The sequence below is a fragment of the Arvicanthis niloticus genome, chromosome 1, assembly GCF_011762505.2.
Source record: "Arvicanthis niloticus isolate mArvNil1 chromosome 1, mArvNil1.pat.X, whole genome shotgun sequence".
In the NCBI taxonomy this organism is placed as follows: Eukaryota; Metazoa; Chordata; class Mammalia; order Rodentia; family Muridae; genus Arvicanthis; species Arvicanthis niloticus.
The window spans coordinates 117,170,394-117,193,626 of NC_047658.1; the positions used below are offsets into that span (position 1 = coordinate 117,170,394).

Here is a 23,233-nt window from a genome sequence, read left to right on the forward strand (position 1 = left end):
CACGATTTTTCAGGCCAATCAACGCCGGAGTGGAACGAAGCACTCCAACTAGTAAACTGTAGGCCAATAAGCATCGTCGAGGGGCGGCTTTTCCTGAAAGTGTTTTAGAGCTGGGACTCTCAACCCTACGAACGAGGTTTCTGGAGGAACAGGGTAGCGTAGGACACAACGTCACTTCCTACTGCGTTGACGGAAGTGACTTCTCGGAACGTTACAATTTTTAGTTGTGTGTTGCGGAGGTTGCGGAATAGGTTGTAGGCGGTCCGTACCGGAGAGTGGCTATGGCGGCGGTGGATTCCGATGTTGTATCGCTGCCGCGTGGCCGCTTTCGTTGCTGCCTCTGCGACGTTACTACAGCCAACCGTAAGCGGTGGCTAGTGAGGGAGGCGGGTGCTAGTGAAAGTTAGGGTTATCTAGGTTATGTTTTTTTTGTGTGTGTGTTTGTTTTTCGTTTTTGCTGGCGCTAGGGTCCTCCACCTGTTTTCACTCAGCATATCCCAGGGCACTGGAGAGTGGGGAAAATCTGACCTGTCGTTTCCACTATGGAAAATCTCCATAGTGAAATATTCATTATTCCCTTTAAAATCATCACCCCTCCCCCTTGTTTTTGGTACTTTGCTGGTCTCTAGAATAGGGAAGGGGATTTAGGAACTCATTGTCTGGCCTGATGTAGTTTCAGTACACTACGGGTATGTTTACAGAGCGAGGGATCAGAGAGAAGGCAGTAATTCAGTCGGAGACTCCCCAGTGGAGGAATTCTCCAAAAGCGAGGATGAGTGAAACAGCATGGCCTGAATGAGTGCGGAAGGTGCCTGTGAGAAAGGGGGTTTGGAAGGTGGATTAGGTCATTGTGACATTGTAAGCGGCTCAGTGACACATCAGATCCTACCTTTCATGTCTGTAATTATGATCTCCCTTTAACAAGGCCTTCTGGTGTTTTCTTTGTGAATGACGTCCCCGCCCCCCCCCCCCCCCCCCCCCAAGCACTCTGCTCATTAGGGCAAGCTAGCAACTTAGGAGCCTTCTTTGTCCACATAACATACTCCATGGCATCACGCAGCTGACTGATACTAAAATAATACTAATAGCTAATGTTCTACACTTACCACAGACCAGAAGGCCAGAGCTGTATGTGAATGATGCCAATGTGTTAGGCACGATCATTTCCATAATGTATCTGAGAAAATGATTTATTTGAAATACCTACTTTTTATTCCTGAGAATTATCCAGGGCCTTAATTTATTTAGTTCTTCTACATATGACCTTGGACAAATTACTTGTTAATTTCTCTACAATGTGCAGATGTTGCTCTAGTTAATGCTTACGATGGCTTAAGAACTACCTGCTCTTTCTCCCTTAGACCACTTAGAGAAAGCAGTGTGTAGAAAAGGAAAGAATATCAAGTGTTCCAGTGTCACCCTTTGTCTTTGAAGGAACAGAATATTTCCATATGTAGAGAGCAGAGCAAGAGACCAGGTACACTAAAAGATACTTTATATGCTTATGTCTGACACTTGTCTCTGCAGGACCCAGCCTAGATGCCCACTTGAAAGGCCGGAAGCACCGGGATTTGGTACAATTACGAGCTACCAGAAAGGCCCAAGGACTTCGAAGTGTGTTTGTCAGTGGCTTTCCCAGGGATGTGGGTTCTGCTCAGCTCTCTGAGTACTTTCAGACATTTGGCCCTGTGGCCAATATTGTCATGGACAAGGACAAGGTAGAGTGGATGGCTCTGAGCTACCAGAAAGGCCCAAGGACTTCGAAGTGTGTTTGTCAGTGGCTTTCCCAGGGATGTGGGTTCTGCTCAGCTCTCTGAGTACTTTCAGACATTTGGCCCTGTGGCCAATATTGTCATGGACAAGGACAAGGTAGAGTGGATGGCTCTGGGATGTTTGCTTCATATGCAAACAGGTTTCAGACAGGTTTGCTTCATATGCAAAGAGAGAAACCTGCCGTCTGTTTTGATGTGTCCTTGGTAGACATTTTAGAACCTTGAGTAGGTCAGTTTGTGAAATTCTGACATCTTCTCCACTCTTTGGATTTTATTCACCAGTATTAATTATGAGGGTTTTGTTTACCAAACGTATATGTATGTATCAGGGTACTTATCACGAAACTATGGCTTTTGCCATGTAACTCTAGCTGACTGGGACTTACTATCTAGACCAGGCTGGCCTTGAACTCACAGACTCACCTGCTTCTGCCTCCTTGATCCTACAATTAAAGGCTGATATTAAAGGCATTTGCCCTATTCTTTTACCACCCCCACCCCTTTTCTTCTTCTTCTTCTCCTTCTTCTTCTTCCTCTCTCTCTCTCTCTCTCTCTCTCTCTCTCTCTCTCTCTCTCTCTCTTTTAGTTCTAGGATTGAACCTGGGTACTTCTGAATGTTAGCAAAGTGGCCTTTATCTCCAAACCATCCCCATATCCATTATCAGTCACTTCCCATCTGTGATTCATGGCTATGTGCTAGTGAGACCTGTGTAATTTTTTTTGTTACGATAAGGAGGAAAGGGTCCAACATTCTTTATGACTATCAGGTGGCCCAGTATCATTTATAAAGTGATTCTTTTCCCACTGGTCTTATTATCCTCTTGAAAACTAGTTGATTGGATGTAGGGGTTTATTTGTTGATATCAGTTTCTTTCTCTTCATCTGAATATGTCTTTATGCTGACACTAGTCTTTATACAGAGTGCCTCTCTATAGGAACAGATGACATAAAAGAACATGCATTTTTACCCACAAGCAGTCATGTTTGCCTTGATCCTGCTAATGTTTTACCTTACAAAAAAAAGAAAGAAAGAAATGTTCAGCTATGTTAAGCTAAACCCAAGTAATAGCAGCCTAGCTGTCGCACTATTGGTGATCCTAGATAGTAAGTTCCTTGAAGACAGGGTTTATTATTAGAGTGTGTGTGTTTATATTATTAGCAGTAGCAGGTGGGTTTATTTATTTATTTATTTTTTTGTTATATTTTGGTGCTAAGGCTTAAATCCAGGATTTTATGCACACAACTTTATCACTGAGCTGCATTCTAAGCCCAACATGTGTTCTTTTTGAAATTTTATCATGTGTGCACATGCATGGCCAATGGTGTAAATGTGGTGGTCAGAGGACAGTGTTTGGGATTCTCTTCTGTCATGTGTTCAGGGGATTGAAATCAGGGTCAGGTTTGGTGGCAAGCACTTTACCCCAACATTAATAGTAATAATGATTTAATGTTTGTGTGTGTCTGTATGTGGTCATGTGTATGTGAGTACAAGTGCCCAGGCCAGAAGAGGCCATTGGATTGTATGGAGCTGGAGTTAGAGGTGGTTGCAAGCTGTTCTATGTGAGTGTTGGGAACTGAATTCCAGTCTTTTGTAAGAGCACCAAGTGTTCTTAATCACTGAGGGATTTCTCTAGAATTCCACATATGGACCCTCCCTCCCTGCCATGGATTCTTATCGTTAAAGGAGTCAGCTAGAAAAAAGTTACACTTTGGTTTGGGGGCTTTTTGAGAGTCAATCTTATGTCTCTCTGGCCGGGCTCAAACTTGCTATGTAGCTGAGGCTGGCCTTGAGCTCCTGATCTTCCCGCCAACTCTCCTTTTAAAAAGATTTTGTTATTATTATTATTTTTTTTTCCAAGAAAAGTTCCTCATGTAGCTAGCCCTGGCTGTCCTGGAACTGACTTTGTAGACAGAGCTTTTTTTGAACTCATAGAGATCCACCTGAGTGCTGGGACTAAAGGTGTGTGCTACTACTGCCCGGCTTTATTGTTTGAGTCAGTCTCAGTCTCAGTCAGTCAGTCAGTCAGTGTCTCTCTCTCTCTCTCTCTCTCTCTCTCTCTCTCTCTCTCTCTCTCTCTCTCTCTCCCTCCCTCCCTCTCCTTCTCCCTCTCCCTTTCTCCCTCCCTCCCCCCCTCCTCCCCTCCCTGGTTGGCTGTCTTGGAACTTGATAGGTAGATCAGCCTGGCCTCATACTCACAGAAATCTGCCTCTGTAGCCTTTCAAGAACTGAGATTAAAGGTGTGTGCCACTGAGCCTGACCAAGATTTTGTTTTTGTTTTAAATTATGTACACATGTGTTTGTGTTTGAAGCTGTGTACATGTGCCTTTAACTCTAGAAGTGGGCAATAAATCCCCTAGAGCTGGAGTTACAGGTGGTTGTGAGCTAGCTGGTACAGGTATTGGGAACCAAACTTGTAACTGCTAAGTCATCTTTCTAACTCCTGTAAAGTTTTTTAAATTGTATTTTAATTTTTAAAAAAGACTTATGTGTATGAATTTTATCCTACATGTTTGTGGGTGCCTGGTGCCTTTGGAGGTCAGAAGAGAGTATCGTATCCCCTAGAATTAAAGTAACTGATGGTTGAGACCTGCCATAGAGGTGCTGAGAACCAGACCCAGGCCCTTTGAAAGAGCAATAGGTGCTCTTAACCTCTGAGCTCCTTACATTTTGTTGGTTTTGTGTGTCTGTGTGGTAGGTGATCAGGGGGACATGCATGGCACAGATAAAGACATCAGAGAATAACTTTTAGTAGTCAGTTGTACTCTTTCACCATGTAAATCCCAGGGAGCTCAAATTCAGATCATCAGGCTAGGCAGCAAGTGCCTTTATTGCCTGGGCCATCTCAATCTCACCCTGCCCTCTACCTCCTGAGTCTGGGATTACAGGCATGTACCACCAAGCCTGACTGGATGGGTCTTATTTTAACGTGTGAAATTAAGTTATGGTGAAGTGTATGAGGCAGTCAATGAAATTTTAATTGACAGCCCGGAATAAAAATGTATGGGATAAGGGTGAAGACTAGTTATCTGAGTATGTTCCCTCTTTAAAAAAATCAAGTAAATATTCCCAGTATATGGGCTAGTTCCCATTTCAAAGATTCTCATCTACTGTTAAAACATATGCTTGATTCTTGATTGCCAAACCATCAACTTTGCTCTCATTTGGTTTTCCAGGGGGTGTTTGCCATCGTGGAGATGGGAGACATAAGTGCTCGGGAGGCTGTCTTATCACAGCCCAAGCACAGCCTTGGGGGACATGGACTTCGTGTCCGGCCAAGGGAGCAGAAAGAGTTCCAGAGCCCAGCTTCCAAGTCTCCCAAAGGAGTGGACTCAGATAGTCACCAGTTGGCCCAAGCCCTGGCTGAGGCTGCAGATGTGGGGGCACAGATGGTGAAGCTTGTGGAACTGAGGGAGTTGTCTGAGGCTGAGCGGCAGCTTCGGAACCTTGTTGTGGCCCTGATGCAGGAGGTCTTCACGGAGTTCTTTCCTGGTGAGTCCCCTGCTGTAAGTCTGAGCTCTCTCTCACATCTCTCACACCTCTGTCAGTCTCCCTGTACTCCAGTTTTGAACCTTCAATCTCCCCTCAGCTGTAGGTGTTTCATTTGCTTGCTCTTCTTTGTACTTCAGTATGTTCTTGAACGGAGAGCTCCCTGTCCTTTTACCCCTCTTTATTATATGTGTACACAAGTGACACACATGCTTATGGAGGTGAGAGTAACTTTTAGGAGTCGGTTCTCTCCTACTGCATGGATCCCTGGGGATCAAACTCAGCTCATCAGACCTTCACCTTTTGAGCCATCTTGCCAGCCCCCTAATATTTTTTGATTTTTATTCTTTGATACCTAGGCTGTGTGGTCCATCCTTTTGGCTCTTCTGTAAATAGTTTTGATGTTCATGGCTGTGATCTCGACCTCTTCTTGGACCTGGGTGATATGGAAGAGACCCAGGTGAGTGAAGGGGAGCATGCAGTTATATGACTTCAGGCAAATGCTTTACCTACACGCTCATGTTTTAGTCACATTTGTATGTAATGGTTCTTAACCAGAGGCCTTCCTGTAATTGTGAGAATGTGGCTATGGATGGATGTGCATTAGACAGAGTGAAGTGAGTTGGCACGGGATAGATGACAGTGTCACAGGAAGGTAAGACATTTCAGAAGTCTGTGTGACTCCTGAGTGCTGGAATTAAAGGAATGTTCCATCACCATATGGCCTACTGGGGTTTTTGTTTTGTTTTACTTGCTATGTAAGCTATGCTGGCCACATGGAGATCTTTTATTAATTATGAAAGCTTGTCCTTAGCTTAGGCTTGTTCCTAACTACTTCTTAGATTTAATTTAACTTGATACTAATCTTTATACTAACCTTTATACTAATCTCTATCCTGCCATATGGCTCATTACCTCTTGAGTACTGGCACCTGTTTCTTCCTTAGTGTCTGGCTGACAAATCCCTCTTGCCTGGTTCTTTCCCAGAGTTCCTAGCTCTGCCTGGAAGTTCTGCTATCTTTTCTTGCTTTGCTATAGGACATTCAGCTCTTTATTAAACCAATCAGAGGGTGTTGGAGAGTGTTTATAAAATATGATGCAGCCATAAGAATAACAGTATCAGAGTGCAGCCTATACTCATGCTCTGTGGTATAGAAATCAGCATTTGAGCAATACAGAGATAACCTTTCCACAGTGCACAAGATGATCCTCATACACAGCAGCCTCCTGATTCTCTGCCTGTCTTTGTTCAGTTCCTTCCTTCACAGTGTCTGCAGAGCCTTTGGTGAATCCATTGGGACTGGGCTCTACAATTCTGCATTTTCATTAGCTGTGGTTTTCTGTAGTGATCTCTGTCTGTTGTAAAGAGAAGTTTCCTTGATGAGGAGTGGAGGCAGTACTTCTTTGTGGTTATAAGGACAAACATTTACATTGTTGTTAGGGATTATGCTGGTTTAATAAAGTAGTGGTTGTAGGTTCTCTTCAAGATTCATAACTTGAATAGCAACCAAGTAGGTAATGTGTTTCCATTCTCAGGCATGGTTATCCTCTGGTTGAGCAGGTCTTAAGTCCAATTAGAAAGCTGCCAGTTACCATCAAATATGTGTGCCACTACTGTACCCTTAAGGGTATCATGCTATGTTAGTTGCTGTGGTTCATAGGTATCCGTAATTGGTTAAGGGTGTTTGTTATCTCATTCCTTTGGAAGTTTGAATGGTGTCTTCTGGTACTATGAAAGCTAGTCTTCACAGAGGAAGCATTCCAGTCATTTCCAGCCTAGGGGTTTCTGGGCTCTATTTCTGAAGTGCAAAGTGTCTTCTGCAGACACTATGGGCATTGTGAGCCAATCAAGGGCAACAGCAATAGGCTGTATGTTTTGGTAGTCTTTTGGACAGCCTTGATTGTCAGGCTAATTTAAAGCAGGACTCTAAATCCCTGGGAGGCTGAGACAGGAGGACTGTGAAAAGGTAAAGGCCATGGGGGTGGAAAGAGCCTCAGTGACTAACAGCACTGGTCCTCTTCCAGAGGACCAGGGACGGGAGTCCCAGCACAAGCATGGCAGTTTGCAGCTGGGTGTGATTCCAGTTCCAGGAATCTGATGCCCTTGCTTGGCCTTCACAGACATTGCTTATAAGTGGTGCAGACATATATGCAGGCAAAAAAACCTAATACATAAAAGGAAGAAAGTTTGTAAGGTCAGTCTGAGCTACATACATATACACTGTGTCTTTTTTGTTTGAGACAGGGTCTCTCTCTATAGTCCTGGGTGTTCTAGAACTCACTATGTAGACCATACTGGTCTCCAACTCATAGAGATCCACCTGCCTCCTGAATGCTGGGATCAAAGTCATGTACCACCATGGCCTGGCTTCAAAGGACTGTTGAGAATGAGTTATGTAAATGTTATGTAAGGTTGCAGAGTAAAGCCTGAACATAGAAGGTGGAGGAGGAGGAGAGGTATTTACTCCCTTTTATCTTCACTACAGCCAGACCCACAGGCTCCAAAGGTTCCAGAGGCTTCATCCTTGGACTCAGCCCTTGCTTCTTCCCTGGATCCTCAAGTGCTGGCCTGCACCCCAGCATCTCCTCTAGACTCACTGTCTCCAACTTCTCTCCAAGATTCTGAGGCCCTGGACTTTGAAACCCCTTCTTCTCTGACACCACAGACACCAGACTCTGCTTTGGGCTCTGACACTGTCACCTCTCCCCAGTCTCTGCCTCCAGTTTCACCACTGCAGGAAGACAAGGGAGAGGGGAAACAGGGGAAGGAGCTAGAATTATCAGAAGCCTCAAAGGACGAGAAGGAGGAGGCAGCAGCAGTGTTAGAGCTGGTGGGATCTATACTCCGTGGCTGTGTCCCTGGAGTGTACCGAGTCCAAACTGTGCCCTCTGCTCGTCGTCCTGTGGTCAAGTTCTGTCATCGGCCTTCAGGTCTTCATGGAGACATCTCTCTCAGTAACCGGTACTTTCTTGTGGGGTTGAGAAAGGCTAGCTCTAACATCTTGGGTATATGAGGAGGGTGTCCTGATGTGGAAGGGCTTATGCCTACTGAATTAGGTTTTTTCTTCTTTGGTTTGGTTCTCCTCTCTTCCATGAATGTCACTTCACACCTGGCTTCCATTTCAATGTTGGTTTTTCTTTGGAATACTTTGTGCGTTTGAGTCAGTGTCTTGCTCCATTGTCTAGACTGGTCTCAAGCCTGTGATTCTTCTGCCTTAGTTTGAATGCTGGGGTTACAGGCATGTGCTACTATGCTTGATTCTGGATACAGCTTTTTGTTGTTCGTTTTGTTTTTTGAGACAGTCTTACTTATTAGACCACACTAATCTTGAGCTCAGAGGCCTTTGCCTCCTCAATTGGGGTTAAAGATGTCAGAAAGAGTTCTGTAGCTACACAAACCTAAGAACTGTTAGGTTAAAAGTAAACAGGTTTTTCCCTCACTTTTTTTCCTCCCCTACTCCATGCTTTGTTTCTTTGTATATTAAGATCTATGTAACCAAATGCCTTCCCCATAAAGGAAGGTCCCAAATTATAACTGGGCCCCTGAATACTCTGATTTATATGGATGGCCTGCATATTTCTTTCTGATCTGTATTATCACTTTGCATTGAGTAAACTATTCTTGCCACTTTGCTTATTCCCCCAAAGGCTCTGAACAGTCCTTTGGTTTCAAAAAAATCTTAAATCACATATTTGTGCGTGCATCTCATCTTGAGTGTAATCAGAGAACAATGCGTGGGAATCGGTTCTTTTTCTTGTAATAGAATTCCTAGGGATTGAACTGAAGGTGTCAAGTCTTGGTGGCAGACTCTTACCCACTGAACCATCTCACTGATCCTGTGTCTTTGAGGCAGGTCTCTATATTCCTATTCAGTCTCCTGAGAATTGGAATTACAGGCATGTGCTACCACGCCTGGCTGTTGAGCAGTCCTCTATAAATAAACAAAAACTTTTTTTAAAGACTGATTTATTTATTTTATGTATACGAGTAAACCATTGCTCTCTTCAGACACACCAGAAGAGGACATCAGATCCCATTACAGATGGTTATGAGCCACCATGTAGTTGCTGGAAATCAGGACCTCTGGAAGAGCAGTCAGTGCTCTTAACCACTGAGCCATCTCTCCAGCCCACCAACATGTTTTCTGAATGGTGACTGTATAGGATGAGCATTTGGTAAATGTTCCACCATTGAGCCACATCCCTACATCCATTTAATGTTCTTTAGCATAGTCTCTCATAAGACCATTATGTCAGCAGAATTTTGGGAAATTTTCTAACACCTTTGTTTTTCCATTGTCCTAGGTTGGCCTTGTATAATTCCCGTTTCCTGAACCTCTGCTCTGAGATGGATGATCGAGTCCGGCCCCTTGTATATACTTTACGCTGCTGGGCTCAGCATAATGGGCTGTCAGGTAAGAATGAGGACAGACTTGGCCCGAGTTTGTGTCAGGTAAAGGCAGGGATTTAGCAAGAAAAAAAGAGGTGGGCACAGGAACCAGGGCTTGCAAATACTTTTTCTTAACTTGAATTATTGGTTATTATCTAGGGGGCGGTCCCCTTCTCAATAACTACGCCTTGACGTTGTTAGTGATCTACTTCCTTCAGACCAGAGACCCTCCAGTGCTTCCTACTGTGGCCCAGCTTACCCAGAGAGCAGGTACTGCAGAACAGCCTCTGCTGTCATGACCCCAGCGTCATCTCACCCCTCCACACTTCCAGATGCACTCGGATGAGATCTCAACTGTCACCTGTTTTTCTACCTGCCCAATCTTCCTGGTTCCAGGCTTACTGTCTCTTCTGTCACAGGTGAAGGGGAGCAAGTAGAAGTTGATGGCTGGGACTGTAGCTTCCCTAAGGATGCCTCAAGACTGGAGCCCAGCACCAACGTAGAGCCTCTCAGTGAGTCTGGGGAACCTAGTAGAAAACTGATAGTGATGATAGGTTCAAGCATAGGGGACATATATTTGTCGTGTGCAAAGCATGGTCTTCATAGTAGCCTATGGCTGCTGTTTTATGGATGAAAAAACACGTATCTTGAGCAGGCAAGAGGTGTATTCCCCAGTTTCAGTGCTCTCTACGGCAAGCAGAAGCATCTGGGACAGGACATGGCTGAGGAACTGGGTTTCTCAGGACTCTTCTGAAGTGCTATGAAGGGAAGAAAGTCCCACTGAAGTAGCTGCAGGGATGTCCCAGTTATGGCTACCAGGTGACCCCCTTTTTCTAATCTGCCTCTACCAGGTTCCTTGCTGGCCCAGTTCTTCTCCTGCATTTCTTGCTGGGATCTTTCTGGCTCCCTGCTGTCCCTGCGGGAAGGTCAGGCATTGATGGTGGCAGGGGGCCTGCCTTCTGATCGCTGGGAAGGGCTGCGCCTTGGCCCCATGAATCTCCAGGATCCTTTTGACCTGAGTCACAATGTTGCAGCCAATGTAACTGGCCGAGTGGCTAAACGTCTGCAGAGCTGTTGTGGAGCTGCAGCCAGTTACTGCCGAAGTCTCCAGTACCAGCAACGTTCCTCCCGTGGCCGGGACTGGGGACTGCTCCCACTTTTGCAGCCCAGCTCCCCTAGCTCCCTGCTGTCTGCCAAGCTTATCCCCTTACCCTCTGCCCCCTTTCCAAGGATCACTGTGGCTTTGGTGAATGTGTTAAAGGAAGCGCTAGGATGCCATATAGAACAGGGAACCAAGAGACGACGGTCAGAAAGTGCCAGAACTAAAGACTCTCCCCTGGAAGGGGCAAACAAAAGACAGAGACTTGGTGGGCAAGAAAAGAGCTGTGAGGAAGGGAAAGGGGAGGCACAGGGATGTGCAGGGGACCACAGTGAAAACGAGGTAGAAGAAATGGCAATAGAGTTTCGAGAGACACCCCAGGACTGGGCCTTGTGCTCTGGACCACCAGAGGAGCTGCCTCTGATGACTGCACAGTGTCTAGACAAGCTAGCTGAGCAGAACCCCATGAAACCTGAGGTGGCTGGAGAAGGGTCTCAGGGTGAGTCAGGGAAGGAGGCATCACATCCATCATCAGTGAGCTGGCGCTGTGCCTTGTGGCACCAAGTATGGCAGGGGAGACGGCGTGCCCGGAGACGATTACAGCAGCAAAACAAGGAAGAAGGCAGAGGAGGTTCCTCCACTGGAGCAGAGTGGCTGGCCATGGAAGCTCGTGTAACCCAGGAACTGAAAGGACTAAACAGTGAGCAACAGAGGCTAGAGGGGGAGCCCCTCCTCACCTTTGTGGCATCTGCCTCCCCAGCTGAGCAGACACTCACTGTGGCACCACTCCAGGATTCCCAAGGCCTGTTCCCTGGTCTTCATCATTTTCTACAGGTTTTTATCCCTCAAGCACTTAAAAATCTACTCAAGTGAGGAGCCAAACCTCAAAACCAATAAAGCTGCTAGTTTATTTCATACAGACATTGGACAACTTTGTTTTCTTTCTGTCTTAATGTAGCCTCTGGCCTGACTACCCTAACACAGTCGTATCAATTCCACTTCAGAGCTCTCCCCACTTCAAACCACTTTATTAGGGAGTGCCACCTCCACAAGGCAAGGGTACTGACGTCTAAGAACAAGGTTTGCCTACATAAGGCTTGTCCTGCTGCTCCAACTGATGGAAACCACCACACATTGGGGCTTAGGGTTTTTGTCTTTTCTATCCTTTAACGTGAAAGAGAGTTCAAATTGCCCATAAGTTGGATACAAGATTTTCGAATTTGGTTACGTGTAAACTATTGTATCAGAACGGGGCTGCCTTACCCGACCCTCTGGGGTGCAGCCAAGCCTGAGAGGTGCCGGTGACGTGGCAAGTTGGTCCGCGCTGCTTTCTTGTAGAAGTTTTAAGCACGGTGTTTAATCGAAGCAGACCTACTTTCAGATGTTTTCGGCCATGGGCCCCAGCTGAACAGACATCCCTTTATAGAGAAAAACAGGAACAAAAGGAATTCCGTAAATTGCCACTCCTTCCACGCGGCAGTTCCTGTAGAGCCCTTTAGGTTCCCGATAGCAGCCGTCAAGGGGCGGTGCTTCCGCCAGGTTCTCACACTTCTTTACTCCCTCGGCGAGCTCCGTCTCCCATCAGGCTTCCGATTGGTCGACTACGCAGGCGGGGCAGGCTTGTCCAGAGATGTACTACGCAGGCGCCCGCTCTTTGCGCTCCAGGCAGCGGCCCCACCCCTTGCTTTTTCCAACTCAGCGCTGCTGGAGACGGAACTGTCGTGCGTATGCCTTTTATGCCGTCCTCGCTTTCCGGCCGCTGTTTCCACACCGCTCTCTCCTTCCCTCCTCCCTTGTCTCCCTTGCGGCTTACTTTGCGGCAGCACCGACAGCCCCACCCCCTTTCTCTGCGGAATCACCATGGCGGCTGGGGTAAGTTTGCCGGCTCCAGTGCTTCGGGTCCCCCTATCCACCGCCATCCTTTGCCTGAGTCGGGCCAGTCGGCGCCAGGGGAGTTTCAGGCCCAAGCCGAGAGCCGATCTGGGGTCCACAGGCCGTACGGTCGGAGAGCAGGGTTCCTAGGGCCTGGAGGGGAACTGAGGCTGGGGCTTGGAGGCCAGAGGTGGAACGTTCTGGGCTGGAGGAGAAAACGAGATGCTGGGTCTCCACTGTCGGGACCTTTAAAAAGTGCGTTTAGCTTCACTGCCATTTTGAGATGAGGTGTCTGCGCAGGTTAGTGGAACTTTTGCCACCGTTTTGTGGGTCAGCAACGAGGACAGCGAAAAGGAGAGGGTCTTTGTGGAAAGGGGAGACTGGCCCAGTTGGAGTTGACCTTCGGGGAGGTTTGAGAGCCAGAGGACTAAAGGAACAGTGAAATGAGTCCATTTGGACCCTGTTGGTGAGATTCTAGTAGGGAGACAACTGGGAACTTACTGCAGGACAGGACCAGAGGGATGTTAATTCGAGACGTGCAAAGAAAGGTCTTTTAGGAAGAACAACTGGTGAGCATTAGAATTCAACGTGGCGATTCAGAGGGGAGCTTTGAAATCTCTTGTCTTGGTCTATGTGTGTGCTTTTGAAGTGATAACAGCCTGGAAGTAGTTAGACGCTGGGTCATCACAAATGAATGAAACAAGGGTTCTGGGAGAGATGGGTGGGTGTGAGTGTGTGCGGGTGTTTAGGCAGATGGGAGTCTAATGGGACCAGGAGTTTTGAAGGGAAGAATGCTTCTAGAGATGTCCTTAAGAGAGGTCACATCTGTCGGTAAGCTTTATTTAGCAGCTGGTATGTTCTACTTCTTGGTATTTCAGAGTACTCTGATTACATAGAGCATACTTGGTTAATTTGGTTCACTAGTAGTGAAACTGAGCGGTGCACATTGGAATTGCATGGAAGTGTGCATGGGGAGTGGCATTCAGGACTCCTTTACTTAAGTCCATCCTTCACCCCTTCTCTTGTAGACCCTGTACACATACCCTGAAAACTGGAGGGCCTTCAAGGCCCTCATTGCTGCTCAGTACAGCGGGGCTCAGGTCCGCGTGCTCTCCGCACCACCCCACTTCCACTTTGGCCAAACCAACCGCACCCCTGAATTTCTCCGAAAATTTCCTGCCGGCAAGGTGAGTAGGGAAGCAGCAGGGATCCCTAGAATTCAATTCTAGAGATGGCCTCCGTGATATATTTGATTTTTTTTTTTTTTAAAGAAATTTTATGGGGCCAGGGATGTAACCTATGAAAGTCCCTGAACTTGGCTGTCTAAAGGGAAAGAAAGATATTTGAAAGCTTCTGGTTATTACAGTATTCCAGAGACTGAGGCAGATTGTGAGAAGTAAGCCTATACAGTATAGTAAGACCCTATCTCTAAAGAAAAAAAAAAAAACATTGGAGGTATGTGTGTTTATGAAGGGAAATTCACAGCTGTTCCGTGACTGTCAGGAATTACAGACCTGGTTTATAATTGTGGGATAAAGTGTATTTTCAGTACACATATATTAAGTAAGTCTTGAGAGTTGGATTCTTATCCCAAAGAGCTTTAGTAGAGCTAAATATCCAAAGCTAAATATGGAGGAGGGCAAGTGCTTTGGGCGGTGACGCTGGAGGATTGTCAGATGGCATCCATATCTGAATTTATTTTGAGGTGGGGGGGGGTCTCACTAACTCTGGCTGGTCCAGACAAAACTCCTGGGATTAAGGGTATGGGGCACCTCGTTTCAGCTATGTTTGAATTTCAGCCATTGTGAATTCATATCATAAGGGACACTAAGTATTTTTCATTTCTGAGCTCGAGATGTCATGAATTTGTATAGCAAGAGTTGTCTGTCTTAATATATTATTTAGAACAATTCAACCCGGAGAATTAGCTACTGAGAAATCCCTGTGATTTTTGTATTTTCCACTACTTTCTCCCCAGGTTCCAGCATTTGAGGGTGATGATGGATTCTGTGTGTTTGAGAGTAATGCCATCGCCTATTATGGTAATTTGTGGGGATGCAAGAGTAAGAGGGTCTGGGGGTCAGGCTGTAGAAGTGGCTGCAGTGGGTCAGGCTGTAGAAGTGGCTGCAGTGGACAAGGTGGAATCAGAGACTTGGGTTTTGGCATGATGTCAAAGTTCTAAGCTGTATGTTCTGCCTTTGCAGTAAGCAATGAGGAGCTGCGGGGAAGTACGCCTGAGGCTGCAGCTCAGGTGGTGCAGTGGGTGAGCTTTGCTGACAGTGACATCGTCCCTCCAGCTAGCACCTGGGTGTTCCCCACCTTGGGCATTATGCACCACAACAAACAGGTACGCTTTGGAGCTTGGGGAGAAGCTGGGGCAGAGATGGAGTCAGAGCCTACATTTTGGGACTGGGAAATAGATGAAGGAAAAAGATACCAGGAGCATGTGGGCAGTCATGATGACCATGAAGAGATTTAACATGAATGACTCATTTCTGATAAATCTCAACTGATTCTAGAGTCTAATGACAGAGGCTGGGGGTTGAGTCAGTGCTGATTAAGTGGCTTCTTTAGTTCTGTTGGTGGGGGATATGAGGAATGGGACTTGTTATCCACTAAGTATGAATATTCAAAACAACAGGCCACTGAAAATGCAAAAGAGGAGGTGAAGCGAATCCTGGGGCTGCTGGACACTCACTTGAAGACACGGACTTTTCTGGTGGGTGAGCGAGTGACACTGGCTGATATCACAGTTGTCTGCACCCTGTTGTGGCTCTATAAACAGGTAAGGTTTATATCCCATTTGACAGGGGTTAGACCTGTCAAATTCTAACAGGGTACCCCTGTTATACTGGGGTACCCATGGTTCTGCTTAGGACAGACCAATACAGCCTGTAGGGTTCCTAGCATTGAGAACTGTGATTGTTTCCATCTTATTAAAGATGGGTAAAGGCTGGGTATGGTGGCTCATACTTGTAATCCCAGTACTTGAGATGCTGAGACAGAAGAATCACTCCTGTATAAGACCACTCTAGGCTACATAGTGATACCAAAAATAGAAAGTAAAAATCAAAGATATGAGCGACCAGGATGGTGACTGCAGCAGCAAGGGCTTTTGGAGGCAGATTCTAGCCTCTGTCTTGGCTTCATTGTTTAAGGATGCAGTGGTATAAAGATTCTCATAGTTATTTATCTGTGATAAATTCAAGGTGATATGTATTTTTGAGATTTCTACTTATGTGTATTTGCATATGTGTGTGTATGTATGCATATCCCAAGGAGCTTGAGTTACAGATGGTTGTGAGCTACTATATAGGTGCTGGGAATCAAACCAGGTAGCCAGGACCCTCCCCCCCCCCCTTTTTTTTTTTTTTTTTTTTTTAAAGTATTTTACTGCTGATTTTAGGCAGCAGCTCTGGACACATTCTGGTTCAGAATTACAGTCCGATGAGAACAAAGGAAAAAAAATTCATCGTTTGCCAGACAACATGCCTCACAGGGTTCATTGTGATGCTTCCAAGTCCACAACACACAGCTAGCAAGTGCTCAAGTATATCCCAAGTATTGCAGAACTTGCAGTACCTGACTAATCATGTCTCCATGACAAGATTTACCCTCCTACCCCCTCCTCTTTTGGCAAAGTAGAAAATGACAGGGGCTGGAGAGATGAGTCAATGCTTAAAAAAATGCTTGCTGCTCTTCCAGAGGACTCTGGATTCTCAGCACCCACATGATTCCTCACCACTGTAACTCCATTTGCAAAAGATCTGATGCCCTGTTTGGCTTTCCGTGAGCACTAGGAATGCATGTGGTGCATAGACAACACACAGGCGAGACACCCATATACATAAAAATAAAAACAAGAAGTTTTAAGATGGTGGTGTGGGGCTGAAGAGATTGCTCCGCACTTGAAGAGTGCTTGATTTTGCAGAAGTTTTATGTTCATTTCCCAATACACAAATGGCAGCTAAAAGCTATATAACTCCGGCTCGGGAGCCAGTGTCTTACGACTTATGTGGTCAAAGACTAATACACATAAAAATGAAATCTTAAACATTTTTAGAGGGAATAGTAAGTTTGTCGGTGAAGGAGTTTGAAGGACTGTTCTGTTGCTGAGCTACACTCTAGTCCTTTAGCCTTCCCTTTGGTTGTGTCATTGATGTTAGTTATTAGTTACAGTTGCAGTGTGGGGCTAGAGTGGAGCCCAGGGATTTCCCTGACATGCTCTGTGTTCCATTCCTAACTTCACACATGAAGTGTCTTTTGGGGGGGGGTTGTCTTATTTAGCAAAATATGTCAGTAGTCACCCTCCTCTACCCCGTTTGGGTGCTGGGTTGGAACCCAGTACCTTGACCCAGTGCTGGGTCACATTCCTAGCCCTGGTACTCTTCATACATAGGCTCTATTACAACCTTTCAACCTTTTGGGGCTGCAGGTGGAGACAGGGTTTCTCTTAGACTATGCTGCCCTAAAATTCAGAGATCTGCCTGCCTCTGCCTTGATTTCTGAGTGCTGGGATTAAAGACATGATCCACCATGCCTGCCTTAACTTTTCAATTTGAAAATTTTGAAAGTTGAAAATTTTGTTGGCATGAAAATTTAAAAATTAAGAATAGACTTAAGAATTAAGAAAAAAGCAAAGTATTAAATCATTAATAGAATAATAGTACATGAAGGAATGGGAACAGCTATCCTTTTAAAGTGAACTACAAAGACAGTGGAGAAGAAGCTCCTGTAATCCCAGCACAGCAGGATGGAGACAGGAGGATCCTGATGTGGAAGGCTCACTTGGGTTATGTAATAAAACTGACTGAAAAAAAAAAACAAGAAAAGGAGACTAGAGAGATAGCTCAACAGTTAAGTGGTAAAAGGCACTGGCCACTCTTCCAGAGGACCAGGGTTTAATTACCAGCACCCGTATAATGCCTCAGTCACCTGCAGCTCCAGTTCTAAGGGATCCTAACACTGTCTTACGGCTTCAGGGAACGCTGCACATACATTGTAGTATACATGTATATGTAGGCAAAATACTCATACACGTTTAAAAAATATACTTTTTCTTTGAAAAGGAGTCTTCCAGGAAATGTAGTCATTTAAGGTTCTGATATCAGGGCATGGAGAGGAAAGTGGACCTGGAGGTAAGGGTCTTGTGCTCTGGTTTGAAATCTGTTCATGACCTTTCCATTGTTGATTTTGTTTCTGTCATTCCGTCCTGGTAGGTCTTAGAGCCTTCTTTTCGCCAGGCCTTCCCCAATACCAACCGATGGTTCCTTACCTGCATTAACCAGCCCCAGTTCAGGGCTATCTTGGGGGAGGTGAAGCTGTGTGAGAAGATGGCCCAGTTTGATGGTAAGTCTAAGAGACTGGGCATGTGATAGGATCATGGTCCACTTTGCTCCTGTCAGCCCCTTGATTTGCATAGCCTTTGGCGTTTGTTCACCTACAGAATACCACACAGTAACTGGCATTTACAGTTGGCTGTACTAGCCATAACCTTTTCCCTGCTTGTCTGGTTTGGAGGAAAAAAGAAAGAGACTATATATTTACTTCCCTCCTTTGCCAGCTAAGAAGTTTGCAGAGAGCCAGCCTAAAAAGGATACCCCAAGGAAAGAAAAGGGTTCACGAGAAGAGAAACAGAAGCCCCAGGCTGAGCGGAAAGAGGAAAAAAAGGCAGCTGCCCCAGCTCCTGAGGAAGAGATGGATGAGTGTGAGCAGGCATTGGCTGCTGAGCCCAAGGCCAAGGACCCTTTCGCTCACCTGCCCAAGAGGTAAGCTGTTGGAAGGTATTCTTAACCTTTGTTCTTCTCACACACATCTAGGGCTACAGTTTTAGGTTGCTAAAATACTGATGGCTGTAAGTGTAGTCCAGGTCTTGTATAGTCCAGGTTGTGCTGAGGATCTGAATTCAGCTTCTCGTGCTTTCAGAGTAAGCACTTGACCCACTGAGCCATGTCCTCAGCCTCTTGGAATTTTCTTTCTAAAGGAAGGGCAAAAGTGTGTTTAAAGTGGAGAGAGAGAGGATGTGTATATGGTTGGTTGGTTGGTTGGTTTGTTTTTCAGATAGGGTCTCACTGGCTCAGAGACAGTCTTAGTCTAGCATCTCTGCTTTTCTGACCACATTCTCTGCCCTTCCCAAAGCCACCTTCTTTGCACTACTATACTGGTCTGTTTCATACTACTTTTTTCATTGCTGGGACAACTGAGAAAAAACAACCAAAGGGAAGGATTATTTTGTCTCATGGTTTGATGGCAACCAGGCATGGTCAGCGAGCAGAGAGACATGAATGCTGGGTCCACTCATTTTATTTAGCCTGGTCAAGTTGGCTAAAGAGCAGCCATGCAGACTTATTTTTGACCTACCTACATTTTGTGATGTTTTTTTGGTTTTTCGAGACAGGGTTTCTCTGTGTAGCCCTGGCTGTCCTGGAACTCACTCTGTAGACCAGGCTGGCCTCGAACTCAGAAATGCGCCTGCCTCTGCCTCCCAAGTGCTGGGACTAAAGGCGTGCACCACCACCGCCCAGCATTTTGTGATGTTTTAAGTGATTGCCTTGTAAACCAGCATATAGAAGTACTCTGGCTGTAGAGTTGGAAATTGCAGAGAAGACTTTGGTAGCTTTTCTTTTTCTTTTTTGAGGAATGGGGAGTGGGCTCGAGGCAGCGATTTTTCTGTAACTCTGACTGTCCTGGAACTCATTCTGAAGACCAGGGTGGCCTCGAACTCAGAGATCCTCCTGCCTCTGACCCCCAACTGCTGGGACTCAAGGTGTACACTACCACTGTCCAGCTGTAGCTGCTGTTTAAGTTGTGTGTGTGCATGGAAGATTTGGAAGGTGCTGGCTGTGGAACTCAGGTTCATTTAAGAAAATTGCTCAGCCTCTCAGGACATCCGCAGCCCTGCTCTTTAAAGTATACATTGAGTTTGGAACTCAAGTAACTAACCCCCAGCCTTGCACAAGGATAGATTTAATGAGCAAAGTTTTGTTGTGTAAAAAATAAATCTATAATGTATTTAACATATGCTGTTGTAATCTAGACACTTAAGCATAGTAAGTTGGTCTATGTTTTATGGACAGGGAATAAAGCAAAATAAAACAGAATCTTTGAACAGCTTTGATCTTTCTGCCTTTTTTCCTTAAAAATATATTTTTTACAATTTATGTGTGAGTGTGTGCCTGCTTTTGCCAGCCCTACGTAGAGGTGCAGGATTGATGTGTATGGAAGTCAGGACAATTTGAATGAGGTCAGTTGTGTCTCTACCACATGAGTCTTGGGGATCAAAGGCAAGTACCTTTAACCACTGAGCCTTCTTGCTTGTTCTTTTATGTACCTGTGAGGATGTTTATTTAATGTCTATTTTGTGTGTTACCATGATGGGATGCCAATAGTGTTTTCCCATTAGGACTTTCTGTTTGTTGTTGGTTTGCTGTCCTAAAACTCAGATTTGCCTGCTTCTGCCTCCTGAGTGCTGGGATTAAAGTGTGCTACCATATTTAGTCAACATCCTTTAGGCCTTTTTAATGTCATAAAATTGAAACCAGCAATTGAACTATCATTTGTTCAAGGTTTCATTCTAGTCATGTTTATTGTTGTGTGGTTTTAGAGTGTTGGGTATTGAACTTGGAGCTTCACAGGTGCTTAGACAAAGTCTAAGTCCTAGCTTTTGAGGTAGGGTCTTGTTATCATCCCTTTGCCGAGATTACAGATGCAGACCACACTTGAACTGCATTATTTGGGGGAAGGGCAGGACATGGAGTCTGAAGAAATTTCTAGTCATACATTTTGGCTGGAAGGAGGAGGGTTTGAGGCTTTTAGGTCTCTCAGATGAGTTGTTTTCTAGACATTTGGAGGCCAATCTGAGACCTATGGTTAGAGGGCAGATTTCTGACTTTGCTACAAAGTAATCTTGGACAAGTTTTACCATTTAACCTCAGCTGTGAAATGAAAGGTAACAATATAGCTTAGAAGTTGTGAGACTGAGTGAAACAACCTTAAATTGTAGCTTTTGAGTCACTGTCTTGTGTAACTCAGGCTGGCCTTGGAGCTTGCCTTGTGTCTGAGGATGATGACCTTGGACTCTTGATTCTTCTGTTGCTACCTCCCAAGCACTGAGTATGGCACAACCACCAATTTGCAGCAGTATTTATGCTAATAATTTAAACCATTCTGCTAATTCATTTTATTTAACAGGTTATAGCACATCCATGTAATACAAGGTTACTTAGCTGCTAAAATATTTTTTCACATAGGTTGTAGCACATTTATGTAATACAAGATTACTTAGCTGCTAAAGTTTCTTTTTACATAGGATTCCAGGCAGTTTTTGAACCCATGATCTTTGTTTCTCAAATGCTAGGATTATGGTGTGCTCTACCACACCTGGTAAAAATTATTCCTAGCATGTCACACTTAAATTGTTGCACACAAAACTTAGTAACTCATGGCTGCATCTGTGGAAACACAAAGGCCAAAGGAAAGGACATAAAATATTAGTTATCCCACTTACTGAGATTATAGATTTTCTTATGTCAGTATTCAGTTTTTAATAGTTTCTATAGATTTATTTTTATTTCATCATGTGCATGCCTAATGACTCAGGAAGTCAGAAGAGGGTAGAGGGTGGCACATCCCCTGAAACTGGAGTTAAAGATGGTTTGGAACCAATTTATAATTGCAGAGGAAGAAAAAAAAAGCTAGGGCCTGAGCCATGGGAAAGTAATTCCTCCTGTGCCTATGCTGGCTAGCTTTCTTGGCAGCTGACCTTGAGTGTCAAGTTACTTTGAAGATAACCTGGACCTAAGAGCTTTTTAGTATGCGAACTTGTTAGTGGACAGAGAGGAACTAGAGGACCTGGGTGTAAAGATTTGAGGTGGCTGTTTTCCCCTAGAATTCTGGTTCCAGTAATCTGAGAAGGCCTGCGTGGTGGGGAGGGAGATTCTGGGTGAGTCTCAAACTTGAGCATTGACTTGTGGTGACTCCTGGTGAATGTCCAGGAGAGGGTAGAGAGAGAAAAACAAGACTACCTTGCTCTTAGCCACCACCTGGGGGCAGCAACCAGCTGTATCCTTGCTGGGCTCACAGGATGCCTTGAGCCTTGGCTTTCACAGGGACTATAACAAACAAGATCCTGCCTCCAAAAGCTAGGACTGGTGGTGTAACTAGAATGTATAGCACTTTGTCTAAGCATGGGTGAACTTCAAGTTCAATACCCTACACTATTAGTGTCTGTAATTGCATCACATTACAGGGACCGTTTCCTTCATACCAGTCAGTACTAAATGAAAATGCCATTGGCTTGGAGATGTTTTGCAGTCTCAGTAGGGCTTGCTCCTTATGGGCCTCCTATGTTTTCCCTTCTCTTCAGTACCTTTGTGTTGGATGAGTTTAAGCGTAAGTACTCCAATGAGGACACCCTCTCTGTGGCACTGCCATATTTTTGGGAGCACTTTGATAAAGATGGCTGGTCCCTGTGGTATGCTGAGTACCGCTTCCCTGAAGAGCTCACCCAGACCTTCATGAGTTGCAACCTCATCACTGGTGAGAAGAAGGGGGTGGGTCTGGGAGGAAGAAGATCAAGGTAGTGGGTGACATGATTTCAGAGACTAAATATAGTCTCCCCTTTCCCCTCCAGGAATGTTCCAGCGATTGGACAAACTGAGGAAGAATGCCTTTGCTAGTGTTATTCTCTTTGGAACCAACAATAGCAGTTCCATTTCTGGCGTATGGGTCTTCCGAGGCCAAGAGCTTGCTTTTCCGGTAAGGAAGGTGTTGGGAGGAGTGGGCAATGATATGAGGAACTAGGAGTCTTGAGCCATGGCCAGTGGGTATGGAGGAAAAATTCTGGATTGAACTTAGGAAGTATGTTCACCTCAGTGTGAATCCTGGCATCTGTTGCCATATGTCTGAGCTAGAATCTAGAGGGAGATGGTGCCTCAGTGTCGAGTATCATTGTCTAACCTCATGCCTTTATACTGTTTTGTTTTTTTAAAATCCTCAGCTGAGTCCAGATTGGCAGGTGGACTATGAGTCGTATACATGGCGGAAACTGGATCCTGGTAGTGAGGAGACCCAGACCCTTGTTCGAGAGTACTTTTCCTGGGAGGGGGCCTTCCAGCACGTGGGCAAAGCCTTCAATCAAGGCAAGATCTTCAAGTGAACATGTCTTGCCAGTCGCCTAGCTGCCTGCACCTACCCTTCAAGGGAGATGGGGGTCATTAAAGGAAACTGAACATTGACCTTTTTCCTGTCCTGCCTCCTTTGTGATTGGTGGCTTCTTCAAAGTTTTTGCCTATGCCTGAGACATCACTGTGGCGGGGCAGAAGTTTTCAGAAGAGCAGAAGTAGAGGCCTGGCCTCAGTTTTGTCTGTATTATCCTGTTTCCTACAGTGATGCTGTTCTAGCTGGGGAAGATGAGAAACAGACTGGGTGGTGACATGAGGCTTAATTATTACCACATTCTTAGAAACTATATCCCAGACTAACCATTGAAGAAAGTGTTTGCTGAGCTAAGGGGTAGCTCACGGTATGCAGAGGCATTTTCTCTCATGGCTGCTGCTCTCTGTATGGGTGGGTTTCTGGAGTAACCTCATAGGTAGTTCTCAAACTTAGGAACT

At 45.3% G+C, this 23,233-nt stretch overlaps 2 protein-coding genes and 1 long non-coding RNA gene across 5 annotated transcripts; 2 read left to right on the forward strand and 1 right to left on the reverse strand.

Moving 5' to 3' along the window:
• The first annotated feature begins 178 nt into the window (after positions 1-178).
• Positions 179-11,667, forward strand: Tut1 (terminal uridylyl transferase 1, U6 snRNA-specific). 2 transcript variants are annotated; one of them, XM_034518122.2, is made up of 9 exons: positions 179-363; positions 1,528-1,718; positions 4,947-5,262; positions 5,619-5,719; positions 7,746-8,221; positions 9,565-9,674; positions 9,809-9,919; positions 10,069-10,161; positions 10,501-11,667. In XM_034518122.2, the coding sequence occupies exons 1-9, from the start codon at positions 282-284 to the stop codon at positions 11,619-11,621; spliced, it is 2,601 nt and encodes an 866-aa protein (XP_034374013.1). In that variant the 5' UTR covers positions 179-281; the 3' UTR covers positions 11,622-11,667. The 2 variants fall into 2 exon arrangements, with proteins under 2 accessions (XP_034374013.1, XP_034374022.2); XM_034518131.2 differs by lacking the exons at positions 179-363; positions 1,528-1,718 and adding an exon at positions 1,730-1,869.
• On the reverse strand, positions 4,505-12,333 carry LOC143435273 (uncharacterized). 2 transcript variants are annotated; one of them, XR_013105414.1, is made up of 2 exons: positions 12,012-12,333; positions 4,505-5,695 (listed from the first exon to the last, which is right to left on the reverse strand). It is a non-coding gene; the product is annotated as an uncharacterized LOC143435273 (long non-coding RNA). The 2 variants fall into 2 exon arrangements; XR_013105412.1 differs by having other exon boundaries at positions 4,505-6,615.
• Positions 12,334-12,402: 69 nt separating this feature from the next.
• Positions 12,403-22,855, forward strand: Eef1g (eukaryotic translation elongation factor 1 gamma). Its single transcript, XM_034504576.1, has 10 exons — positions 12,403-12,620; positions 13,649-13,807; positions 14,599-14,662; positions 14,825-14,967; positions 15,262-15,405; positions 17,840-17,969; positions 18,184-18,388; positions 21,985-22,157; positions 22,252-22,376; positions 22,618-22,855. Exons 1-10 carry the CDS (start codon positions 12,609-12,611, stop codon positions 22,774-22,776), a joined length of 1,314 nt encoding a protein of 437 aa, XP_034360467.1. The 5' UTR covers positions 12,403-12,608; the 3' UTR covers positions 22,777-22,855.
• The last annotated feature ends 378 nt before the right edge of the window (positions 22,856-23,233 follow it).

What these genes read in the sequence shown, in the direction of transcription:
- Eef1g (XM_034504576.1), top strand. An exon ending in GAAAATTTCCTGCCGGCAAG is followed by an intron (nt 13,808 to 14,598) that starts GTGAGTAGGGAA and finishes CTTTCTCCCCAG; the next exon opens with GTTCCAGCATTTGAGGGTGA. An exon ending in GAGTTGCAACCTCATCACTG is followed by an intron (nt 22,158 to 22,251) that starts GTGAGAAGAAGG and finishes TTTCCCCTCCAG; the next exon opens with GAATGTTCCAGCGATTGGAC.
- Tut1 (XM_034518122.2), top strand. Translation starts at nt 282, where the DNA reads ATGGCGGCGGTGGATTCCGATGTTGTATCGCTGCCGCGTGGCCGCTTT. An exon ending in TTGTCATGGACAAGGACAAG is followed by an intron (nt 1,719 to 4,946) that starts GTAGAGTGGATG and finishes TTGGTTTTCCAG; the next exon opens with GGGGTGTTTGCCATCGTGGA. An exon ending in GTGATATGGAAGAGACCCAG is followed by an intron (nt 5,720 to 7,745) that starts GTGAGTGAAGGG and finishes TCTTCACTACAG; the next exon opens with CCAGACCCACAGGCTCCAAA.